A 12,596-nucleotide genomic window follows, 5' to 3' on the forward strand; every position below is an offset into this window, starting at 1 on the left:
TTGCCAAGAAATGGTTGCTTATACAAAGTACATGGGAAACTTGTTTCAGCCTGTTGGAAAACACACTGAAGCTTACCAAGTCCCAGTCCTGAAGCTTACCAAGTCCCAGTCCTAAAACATTTCACACCCATCCTGCAGGAGTGAAGCAGTATCTTATCCCCCTTGGAGCAGTTATTGCGGCATATACGGCGAACTCAGTTTTTATAAATTGCTGAAGTAAGACAGAATTTGGTACAACAAGGTCTGTCTGCATTAAGCAGCCCAGCTAGCAAAATGCAGCACAATGAAAAAGTGCACAAATCTCACACTGAAGCCCTTTCTCATTGCAAGCCTATGTTAGTAAAGACTACATATATATATATACTATGAGGTGGAGTTTTCACAAGAAAAAAAAGCGTTAAAGAATGGCAATGCACAAGTAGCAGTTTAGTTCTCTCTCTACATTCATATTCTGAAATACCAACATGAAAAGACAAATCTTTACTCGAGAAGTTGCTAAGCCAACTCACCACTAACCCCCTACCCTGTAGATACACTTCGCACCCAAGCAAAGCCATTATTGTGAATGCCAAATGATCTGAGAGAGCCTCTTCCCTTCCAAGTGCAGCACAGTACTTAAACCCCTTACAAACACCCCCAAGTCTCAGATCTGTAAATAATAATTGTTTCAGCTTCACCTTTACTTACAAAGGAACACAGTGCCAGCAGCATCACTTTATGTATTGTGATAGCCACTTGAAACCATCACCATACCCCATCTTCCTAACAATACTGCACATGAAAACTTCAATAGGTCGGATATTCGTGTCACCAAGATTTACCTTCCCTTTGCCTGTTGTGTAATTGGAAAGCCCCAAGTAATACCTCAACTCATCCTCTGAAGCTGCAAGAGGTATGTCTATCTTGTTCCCTAAGATTAAGAAAGGCACACAAGCTAAAGAATCATCTGAAAGGAGACCATCAAGTTCTTTCTTGGATTCAGCAAATCTCTCTTTGTCAGCAGCATCAACCAGATAGACTATGCCATCAACCTGCAAGCAATGACAAAATGGTGCAATACAAAAACAATTACAAAAAAAAAAGGGTTCATTTTGCATCCAACTCTTGGTGCAATTGAATTTGCATAAAAAATTTAATTTCCCATCCCAAAAACTCTCAATGTCAATTACCTTAGCATAATAGTCTTTCCAAACACGGCGAGCAATCTGGTGACCTCCCAAATCAAAAGCTTTGAACTTGATCTTCCCAATGCTCAATTCTTCGGACGTAGGGTATTGTGTTGGCTGATGCTGGGCCAATCTCTGCAAGAGACGGACACAACGGATAATTAAAAGGTAAAAGCATAAAGCTTACCAACAAATGATTCTACTACATTGCTGGAAACAATGTCAACAAGCTTAGTATATATATAGTGGTTGCCTTTCATCTCCCTTGAATTGACCTACTCAGCAAGAAACCTTAATGTGACATGTAACACCCTCGAGTTCTGATCTTGGGTGTGTAAAATTCATTGCAATACAGATGTACAATCTCGCAATTCCTTCAACCTCAACATACAAACGCTTCAGAAATCAAGCTGGATCGCTCAAGCTAAGAAACTGTTTTGATCCAGACTGGTGAAAAATAAAATCACTTCTAACTAAAAAACCCTCAACCAAATTGGGTACAATGGGGAGGGACTCTCTTATGAGTCTGCACACACAATAGAACTACGAACAGAGAAAGATGCAAGATGCGTGTGGTTGCATGCTCTTATGGGGTATCTCAACCAATATCAAGAAGAGGAATGTCAAACATTTAGATGTCCTCATGTAAGGGCACGATGTTTTTGTGTGGCATGCATCCATGCATCTGTACCAAGGAAAGTCATCCTAGGAGGGTACATTTGGAGACAGATTCACGAGCCAATCCTAAGGATTGACCCGGAAAACATCATGCAAGTAATCACATATGATGGATCACCCTCTGTCCATAGGAAGGATGCTAGAGGATAAGTTCCCATAGATTGTGTGGACTCCATGTGCTGGACCTGGATGTGGCAAAGATTGGTTGGATAGGCATGATCTTCACCACCTTTCTGGCATAGATAAAGTTTGTGATAAAAAGGCCGAAGGTTCTTGCCATGTATCACACCAACGCTGATCAGAGCTGCTCAAACCTTCAAAAGAGCAGGTTTGCATAGCTGTTTATTATGGAATTCGCTAGACTATAAAGAATGCAAACTTTTATTTAAATATTTTGAGGCCCACTTTCACCTGTACTTTATTGCATGAGCTCATAACCCCTCATCAATCCAGCCCGTGGGCTATAAGCCACCTCCAAGCAGCTTTCTCTAAAAGAGATCAAATTTTATATTTCCACTTTCTTATGTACCTTAATCCTGATCAATACTTTTGCATACTTCGCACCAAACACTCACAGTATCTTACCTAATCTTTTTAACCACCTTGAATGTTACACTAAGGCTCTGGATTGCACTTACTACCTACTGGATGCTGGCAGCCCATTATGTTAGGGTTAACTTTATATGTTAGGACTGCCTATGTCTTTGATGCTATGCCATATATGTCATGGTCTGTGTGAAGTCTTCTTATTATTTGTATAAAATAACGACACCTACGGTCCTCAACTGGATAGGCAGCCAATGCTGTCAGCAGAGCAGAAACTCAGATTGTAACGGTGAAGGAAAAAGACAACAATAAAGGCCCGGTGGCAGGGCTGCAGATCCATTTTTAACCTTTCCCATGTACATAGGGTAGTGCTGATAATTTTGCATTCCTTGTTTTTGTATTGCCACTGCCTTCTACAGAAGGCATGTCCCGAACAACTACATACATGAACCACTTTTAAATACTTCTATGGAGCCTTCAAAAAGTAAGGGAAGGCTCCGCCGATGAGCAAGGAGACATTTTGCCATAAACTCCCTTCTAAAACCGATAATAAAGGTGAATATAAGAACCACACATATCGTTGAAGATGAGGTTGTCCCTGGGAAAACTTCTCTGGGGACTAGACAGGAGAATATTAGCATGAGGAGTGACTTTTCCAGACTATCAACCTGATATATACGTAGAGTAGACAACTCTCTCAATGCGGATCTTATGCACAAAGACATGTCCTTATTTTCACAGGTTCAAAAATAAACCAGTCCTATCACTTCTCCAAGGGTAAACATCTATATGCCTCCCATCTTGACCAGCATAATTTGTACACAAACACAATAACATGTCAGTCATAAACTACCAAGCTAAATATTCCTTAAGAGAAAAAAAACTGCATTACCACGCTTTAAAAACCAAGAATTCAGAATAATTCAGTTCGTCCATGAGCTCAGATTATAAAGTAAGCATGTATTTCTCCGAAATAATTAATTGACACCACTGTCATGGGACTGACTCCAAACTGGATCTTAGTTTGGTGGTGTAATGCTTAAGTGTAGCAAGATTACGTCAGGGCTACAAAGGGGGGAAAAAAAGGATTGAGGCACAGAAATCTCAGAGGGTAAATGCCACTGATATTTACCACTGGTTGGACCTGATCTCTTCCAACTCCAGTAATTGAAATATAAATCATTCATGCATGCACCTACCAACTATCATATGAGAACCAAAAATAGTTCTACGGTGTGGATAATCATGGAATATTATACCGTAGACGATCTGAATACAAGATCATGAGATGAAGGCAAGCTACAAAATAAAGATCCCACAAAATGCTACGACTGATGCCTTACATTGCCAGGTTCTACGATCTCAAGGGTTCTACCAAAGGCACAGGAAATCAAATCGGATCCTACAGAACGCAGAAACTTGATGCACGGGTGAACAAATCAAAACCATTAACATCAACGTGTGATGACAGACGTGGAAACGCAACCAAAATGAAGATGGAAATCCCTAGAAGCCAAAACTCTAACCTGCATAAAGAAGAAAACCCTGAACATAAAAAATCGATGAAAAGCTAGACAAAAGCGGCCAAACAGAAACGAAAATTCCTACACAGAAGTACAAATGGAGAAAGAAACCCTAACCACATGACAGACAATGGAAAACACACACATGGAAACCCTAAACCAGAACACAGAGAAACCCTAAACACAGAGATAGCAGCAGATTGCCCTACCTCGTCCTTGAGCATGTGTAAGAGCGTCGTTTTCCCGGCGTTATCGAGGCCGAGGAAGAGGATTTTGGCCTCCTTCTGCCATAGACCGAGCGAGGCGAGGATGCCGTAGAACCAGTCGAAGAGAAACATGACTGCAACGGATCAAGAAACACTGAGGATCCGCAGAACGGGGAAAGGCAAGTTGGAAATGGAGACGGAGATGGTTGCGTAGAATGCTTGCAGGGTGTTGTTGCGGTCAGCTACCACCATAGCTATGGCGGCTGTCGAGCTTTGACCTTTTTAGACTTTACACCTTTACTTGGTCGGGCCGTCGGCCGCCCGGCGCCCACGACCGTGGGCGGCACCATCGACTATGGGCGAGTTTCCACGCAATTCCAAATTTCCAACTGGCTAGTATCACAAACCACTATCAATAGATACAAGGGAAATGTAAATTGTAATTAACTAGTACTCAACCCGCTCATTGTTGTGGTATGTAGAAGCGAAATGTGCAATGTGCCAAAATACAAAGGGTCAAATCGAAGGAAATACAAAGGGTCAAATCTAAGGGATTTTTTCCTCTTATTTTTTAGAAATCCAAGATTTCTCTCCTCTCCTTGTTCCTTGGTTGTCCATGGTCAATAGATAGATAGATAGGGGTGGGCATAATTGACCAACAACTCGACCCACAGGGACGCGAATTCAAAAGTTACCCCTCCCCCCACTCCATACTGGGGTAAGAAAAAGTAAAACGAACGGGTGTGTGAGTAACAACTTCCTTGCCCTAAAAAAAGGGGTAGGAAACAGTAAAATGAACAGGTGTGTGAGTAACAACTTCCTTGCCCAAAAAAAATAATTAATTACTTACATGGAGATCTAAGTTGAACTTGGGAATTAATCATTAACTTGCACATATAAAACAATGTACAATGTCAATAAGTTATAATAATTTGTACTACTAGGACAAGATCCTACGAGTTTGTGCTCTTCATTCTTAAAAAAAATCCAACTTAGCTTTGAGCTAAGCATACCTCCCTACCTCATCAACTCTCAAAGCTGCCTTTTGTGAGCTCTCTTCTCAGCACCTTTAACCTTACCAACTTGTCTAATGAGACTCTACATTCTATCATCAAATTTCCCCTGGCTATTGTCATCATCTCTTTCCTATGCTACAAGGTTGATAGCCTCCTTAACCTATCCCGATCTCTAACAAGGAATCAGCTTCCTTTTTTTAAAAACATGATTGTCACGGGACCCTTTAATCTTCTCGAAGAAATAATTAAATACTCACAAAATACATAAAAATAAAATAAATTAAAACAAACACTTGAATTAAATTGAAATTAATTAACATAACATAACACAAAAGCAAAGGAAACAAAATAACATCACCATCACGACAAAATTGGGTGCAATCTCCCCCCCCATGTCGTGTAGCTCCACTTCCACGACATGAGTATTTAGAGAATTTTATTTCATAAAATAGCCCAAGGAGCTAAGAATAGGTGAGCGTACAAATTGGGCTTCCTTTTCTCACTTTTGGGGTATTGAAAAAATAATATGATATAGACAAGATCCCTTATGTGTGACACACACACATTGCTCATCACCTATTTCTGTAAACATATCCCAATTAATTGTCCAGTGTACAATTAATCCCAATATGATACATTGATAGGCACAAACACAACATATATTCACCACTTGTTTCACTATGATGAGAGTATCACTATGTACACATCATCTAGCGTGGTGTGAGCTACCACTTGTTACACTCCAATGAGCATGGCATATCAGTTGCATAAACCACTTGTTTTACTTCGACCGTTTGTAGTTGTCAAGCATAGTCCACTTGCTTCACTTGACCACAATATAGTTGTCAAGCAAGGCACTACTTCTTACACTTTAACAACATACACCTGTCAAGCGCGGTCTTAAGCTATGCCAATACCACTACGTAATGAGTATTTAATGTGGAGTCAAGCATAGTCCACTTGCTTCACTTGACCACAATATAGTTGTCAAGCAAGGCACTACTTCTTACACTTTAACAACATACACCTGTCAAGCGCGGTCTTAAGCTATGCCAATACCACTATACGTAATCAGTATTTAATGTGGAGTCACCCATGATACCAATTCACTAGGATGCCACACTAATGTCCGGGCATCCCTGTAGAACTAAATGATGGATATTATGTAACATCTCTTCTGCTTGGGTAAGCAATTGACCTCAAATGCTTGTTTGCTTATGTGAGCAAAGAAGTTCAATTGTCATATACTATATAAATTCAAGTATGTTCCCTAACAAAATACATTATATCAAGGACTTCTATGTGTAATAAATTCTAGTGTCCCATACTACCAGAAATTATCCCACACTGATGTAGAGATAAGTATGCATCGGAATCCTTCACACATGATTAATCTCGTGTCCCATACCACAAGATTAATACATAGTGAAAAATTCATAAAGTATAATTCAAGATGGAATAGCTAGTTCCTTCAAGAAGTTCTACTTTTGATGCATAAAAACTCTCCTTGAGTCTGAGTAGTCGTCGTGGTATTCGTCTTGTTCATCTTTATCGATCATATTGAGTCCTAATGAAATAAACTTTGACTTCCGTGGACAATTTGATACGATGTGTCCAACCTCGTTACACCTGTAGCACTTCTTGGAATCATGTTATTAGCTTTTTGTGAATTATCTATCTTAGTGTTAATACCTGTGTTGTATGGTCATTAAGAGATATGTCAAATGATTTTGGAGAGGTTTTAGGATTCAAAGATGTTGATGCCGAGGTTTGAGGATTCATTGTTTTCTTAGAAAAATTATTTTTCTTTTCACAATCCAAAGCTAAAGAAATAGCTAAGCTAAGAGAATGTGGTCAAAACATATTTATCTCAGATCGAATTGTAGGTTTCAAACATGCAATGAATTTTCTTCTTTGATCCTTGGTGCGAACCTTCTCGATTACTTGCATTTGTAATAAAGTTTGCCAAAACCTACCCACATAAGTTGATACATTTTCTGTGTTAAGTTGTTTGAAGGTAGACCATCGTTGTCGAGTCTTAGCTTTGTATTATGAAGGTAGGAAATGTTCCTTTAAGAGTTTTTGGAACTTTTTCCATGTTGAAGGTCTATTGTTAATTCAATTCTAGGATTAACAAAATAAGAGCTACCACCATTATCTTACATCAAGGAGTCACGGTAGATACACCAGAGGGTTATACATTCAAGATATCAAGCAATAATGTCCAAAACTACAGCTTGGACGGGCACCCGTAATGGTGTGACGGAGTATTTATGACAATTCCCGCTTCAAGAGCATGTGGTAGCAAGTTAGGATGAAGTCCTAAGTGATGTACTTCATGGATATTTTATGAGAGTAGTCATTGTAATAGAATTAGGCCTCTTATGAGCTTAAAGTGCCCAACCGGCCACAGTTTAAGTGAGTGTGAACACTTATGGCCATGTATATAAGTGAATTTCTCTCATGATACAACATACTCTCCCACTGTGCAATCGAGTCTTGCGCTTGCTAATCTCTCTCCCTAATGCATGCTAGTGAGTGTGTGTGAGTGAAGTGAGGTGAGAGGAGGGAGGAGGACCCGTAGTGCAACGCAGCGGTGTGACAACGCTCGCGGGAGACGCGGTGGAATTGCTTCTTAAGGAGTTGTAGAGCTTGGAGACCTCAAGGGTTACGAGATCGGCCATTGGAAAGATTCTCACATGACACTTGCGGTTCACTAGGTAATCTCTTTTTGCATGTGTTTCAAGGAGGGTTAGGGTGAGCCATAACATTTTTGGCGTTGCTGTTGAGGAGCCATCCCTTGCCTTTTTCCATCCTTTTCTCTAATCTACACATAACCCATTGCCCATTATCTTGATTAGTGGTTTTCGATGAAAAAGATATGGATTTGATGGTGATTTGTGTGAGATTTGGTGTAGAATAGCTCCTTTTTTTTTTGTTTTTGAAAAGAATGCTTTTTACTTAATTTTTAGATTAATTTGTTGTTTTTGTTATTATTTTTGTGGTTTTTCATGTTCTTACGACTTGCACATAGTTTGTATTAGGTTTAGTTTGCATCCATTGCATCAAACAATGCAAGAGAATGCATTAAAAAAATCTTAGTGAATTTTAGCTCTCTTTAGTTTAAACATAGATGTAAGATCATTAATTTTAGTTTAATTGTGTGTTTTTGGTTGAAATTGTTTGGATTAGAGTGTTAGCAAGCATAAGGAGTAGCTTAATCTTTCAAAAAAAATCTTAAACCCATCAAAAAACCCTTGAATTTGACTAATTTCTCTTAATGGACTGGTTTTTGTCATTAAGGGTGATTATTTTTATTCAAGAGGCTAAAAAATTAGAAAATGTGTTAATTGGGGTCTAAAATTGATCATATGAGTAGTCGAAATTGGGATTTTTGAGTGTTTTGAGAGAATCTAGATGCATCAAAATACCTAATCACATCAAATTTTTAATCAATTGGAAAAATTTGACTCTTTTAGCTTAATTTTACCTTAAAGAGGAGACTATAATTAAGAGTCTAATTAATTAAGAGGAGACTATAATTAATTTTACCTTAAAGAGGAGACTATAATTAAAAGTCTAATTAATCTCCTAATTTAGATTAATTTATATAATTATTGATGCACAAAGATTAGTTTTTTCTTGCTCTATCCAATGGTGTGCTTAATTGTGTCAATTAATTAGGGATTAGTGGTTAATTAGAGTCTTTGATTAGTGTAAAGAAAGGAAAGATTAGTGAAAGGATTAATCTTGGATTAATTCTTAATCACTTTTTTTTACATAATTCATTAAGGCTAATGAGCATTCAATTGAGAAGATGCTCATGAGTTGTTTGGGAGTTATTTATGAAGGGTGTAAGGTGTGTCATTAAAAGGTTGACTTTTTTGATTCCACTTACCTTTTTTGGGAAAATGTCCAAAATTCGTATTTTCCACTAAACTCAAAAAAAAAATCCGACGTGAACGAAAAAATCACGTGAACGAAAAAATGACGTTTAAAAAAAAATCAAAATATAATTTCCACGTGAAGTTCGGTTCACACGTGAAGGCGTGAAACAACAGTTCACGCAAAAAAAAATCAAAATTTAATTTCCACGTGAAGTTTGCTTCATGCGTGAAGGCGTGAAACTGTTCACGCGAAAAAAAAAATAAAATTTAATTTCCACGTGAAGTCCGGTTCACGCGACGTGAAGGCGTGAAACATCAGTTCACGTGAAAAAAAAAATTAAAATTTAATTTCCACGTGAAGTCCGCAGAGTTCACACGTGACGGCGTGAAACAACAGTTCACGAGGAAAAAAAACTCTGGAAAACACCCCTGTTTGGAGGCCCGTATCTCCTAAACCGTTTATCTGATGAAGACGCTCTAGGGCTTATCAGAAAGCTGACATCGAGCTCTTCGACTTTGGACGTGGTCGTTCGAAGTCAAAATCAACCATTTTGGCCTCTGACCAACAACCTCAAAATTCGACCCAAAAATCAAGGCATAAAAAAGCCCAAAAACCACGAAAAATCGTAAAAAACAGCGCGAAAACAAAGACGAGCCATATTCGGGCTACTTTTTGAGGGTCTAAATGACAAAATCACGGGCGACTCAGGGAAACAAAGTTGTAGTACTCCAAAAATACTACAACTCCCTCATACAGAGTTTTTTAAAATTCCTTTTGAAACACTCTCAAAAACGTGCTACGAAACAGGAAAAAAATTCTCAAATTTTTTTTCCATCCTGAGACAGTGATGGAGAATAGGTTTTAGGATTTCCTCTTCCATCTGAAAAGTTCCTAGCATACACTCTTTTTGAAAAAATATCTCAGAGGTTCACGTGCGTATAATGCTTAAGGTAATTAGGGCAAACGGACACCCATTTGATCCAACGAAGAGTACGCGAAGCCTCTTAAGGCTGTACGGGCTATGGGAAAGTATAAAAAGCAAAAAAAAAAACTGTGATTGCTCATTAAGGAGCATTTAGACACTCTGACATGTCCACGATAGAGGGATTGCCAGGGATCACACAAGGACTTAACCCAATGGCTGACATCTTCGAGCCATTGAGATCTATGCGACCAATTCACCTCCCAATGCCATTGGCCATGCCTATAACAAGCGTGTTATCGGGTTTTACACCCCCTGTCACTTCGATTCAACCAGGCTTTGGTCCCTTGCCTAACATTCCCGCAAATCCTACAAGTACTAACTCTTTCCTAGATGCCCACACCTTGGATATATTGACTAGTCTAGGAAGGGGGGTGGCCCAAGGACTCACTAAGTCTCTTCCAACAAGAGCACTCACATACGACCTCAATGATTCATACAAAAATACGGCCGTACAAATTTCTAAAATTATGGATAAATATGATGGAACAATAGACCCTATTCAATTCATTCAAATGTTTGAACAAAGATGTGAAGCCTTTGGAAATCCTAACTGCCCCACTAAGGTACATGTGTTGAACTTATGCTTAGAGGGAAAAGCTAGTTGATGGTTCATCGCATTAATGTCGGCGATCAAGGCCAACTTCAAAACCTTGAAATTAGCCTTTATACATGGCTTTTCCAGACAAGGTGATCGATGGAGTGCAGTAATAGAACTCTATTCAATTGAACGTCAACCCAATGAATCCATTAGAGATTTTATCCTTCGAATAAAACTCTTGGACTCACGTTGTGAGTCATGGGAAAAATTAAACGATGTTTAATTGAGGAGATGTTTCATGATGGGCTTGATGAATAACAGCTTACACAACTTGATCATTGTAACCAATCCGAAAACATTTGATCAATGTTGTAAAGAAGCAATATGTTTAGATGACAACATGCTAGAAGATGATCATGCTACGAGATGTTCCTCATCTAAACCAAGTGAAGCAATGCCAAAAGAAAGATTGATCTCGGAATTGACATTCCTAGAATTTTATGCAACCTTGTTTAAAACCTTACAGCCAACATTTGTAAGAGAGGATGTAAACCTTCAAAACCAAACATCCTTAATGCCTCTAATAGTGAGGAGCGAAATGCCTTGTGTTGAATGCAATCACTACGACCATCCCAATCCTCATTGTGCATACAAGGCACCTGTTTTTTTATACTGCATATATTGTAAAATCTTTGACCATGATTCTAAAAAGTGTCCCACTTCATCCACAATGGACTCAAAACCTCCCGTGTACCAAACAGAAACAGTCCAAAGGGTGAAAACTGCTCAGGAAGCAGTTAATCAAACACTTCAGTGTTTCTATAGTCGCCATAGTTGTTTCTCGACCTTACCGGTACGATATTGTATGGTACGATTAGCCATTTATAGCCATTGCGCTGCCCATTTCTTGCGTAGTTTTTTAGCCGTTTTAAGGACCGTTTTTGGCTTGCTTTGTGGCCCATGTGATATGTGACATGTCACATGTGTTTAGGCCTTTGCTTGGCCCATTGCCATGGGCCATTGAAGATTCCTATAAAATGCCCACCCCTAAGCTTCTCTCAAGGCTCTCATTACTCATCAAGAGTCAAGACTCAAGTGACCATCAAGCCCCCCCCTCTCTCGCTCTCTCTTAACTCTCAACTTTCAAGCCACTCTCTCCTCCATAGGCCATCTCTCAAGCCACTTGTTACACTCTAATGAGCATGGCACATCAGTTGCATAAACCACTTGTTTCACTTCGACCATGTGCAGTTGTCAAGCATAGTCCACTTGTTTCACTTGACCACAATATAGTTGTCAAGCAAGACACTACTTCTTACACTTTAACAACATACACCTGTCAAGCATGGTCTCAGGGCTATGCAATTACCACTAGGTAAGCAGTATTTAATGTGGAGTCACCCATGATACCAATTAACTAGGATGGCACACTAGTGTCTGGGCGTCCCCGTAGTAGAACTAAAGGATGGACATTATGTAAGATCCCTCCTGCTTGGGTAAGAAACTGACCTCAAATTCTTGTTTGCTTATGCGAGCAAAGGAGATCAATTGTCATACCAAAGCTCTAATACCACTGTCATAAGACTATTTAATCTTCTTAAAGAAATAATTAAATACTCACAAAATATATCAAAAAATAAATGAAACAAACACTTGAATTAAATTGAAATTAATTAACATACCATAACACAAAACCAAAGGAAAGAAAATAACATTACCATCAAGACAATATTGAGTGCAATCTCCCCCCCCCTTGACGTGTAGCTCCACTTCCATAACATGAGTATTTAGAGAATTTTATTTCATAAAATAGCCCAAGGCGCTAAGAATAGGTGAGCGTACAAATTGGGCTTCCTTTTCCCACTTTTGGGGTATTGCTTTACACATTTCTAACCATATGAAGTCTCCTAAGATTTATACATATAAAAATCTTTGCCCAAATAAAATTGCTAGTGGGCCTTGTTACATAAAATGACTATGTGCACATTTACACCTATACATTAATCTTGTGCCCACTTGCATATTCCATTAACCTGAATCCTACATAAAT

At 38.9% G+C, this 12,596-nt stretch overlaps 1 protein-coding gene across 1 annotated transcript; it reads right to left on the reverse strand.

Annotated features, from left to right (window-relative positions):
• Positions 1-376: 376 nt before the first annotated feature.
• LOC147618438 (small COPII coat GTPase SAR1A) lies at positions 377-4,386 on the reverse strand. The gene is made up of 3 exons (XM_086774876.1): positions 4,123-4,386; positions 1,170-1,301; positions 377-1,031 (listed from the first exon to the last, which is right to left on the reverse strand). The coding sequence occupies exons 1-3, from the start codon at positions 4,249-4,251 to the stop codon at positions 711-713; spliced, it is 582 nt and encodes a 193-aa protein (XP_086631002.1). The 5' UTR covers positions 4,252-4,386; the 3' UTR covers positions 377-710.
• Positions 4,387-12,596: the final 8,210 nt, after the last annotated feature.

The sequence above is a fragment of the Cibotium barometz genome, chromosome 35 (assembly GCF_041138505.1).
Source record: "Cibotium barometz isolate CiBa-2024 chromosome 35, ASM4113850v1, whole genome shotgun sequence".
Classification (NCBI taxonomy): domain Eukaryota; kingdom Viridiplantae; phylum Streptophyta; class Polypodiopsida; order Cyatheales; family Cibotiaceae; genus Cibotium; species Cibotium barometz.

Excerpts from the sequence above, each read along its gene's own strand:
- LOC147618438 (XM_086774876.1), bottom strand. The coding sequence starts at position 4,251 with ATGTTTCTCTTCGACTGGTTCTACGGCATCCTCGCCTCGCTCGGTCTA. Across the intron at positions 1,302-4,122 it reads TACACATGCTCAAGGACGAG|AGATTGGCCCAGCATCAGCC; the intron begins GTAGGGCAATCT and ends CGTCTCTTGCAG. Across the intron at positions 1,032-1,169 it reads GGAAAGACTATTATGCTAAG|GTTGATGGCATAGTCTATCT; the intron begins GTAATTGACATT and ends CATTGCTTGCAG.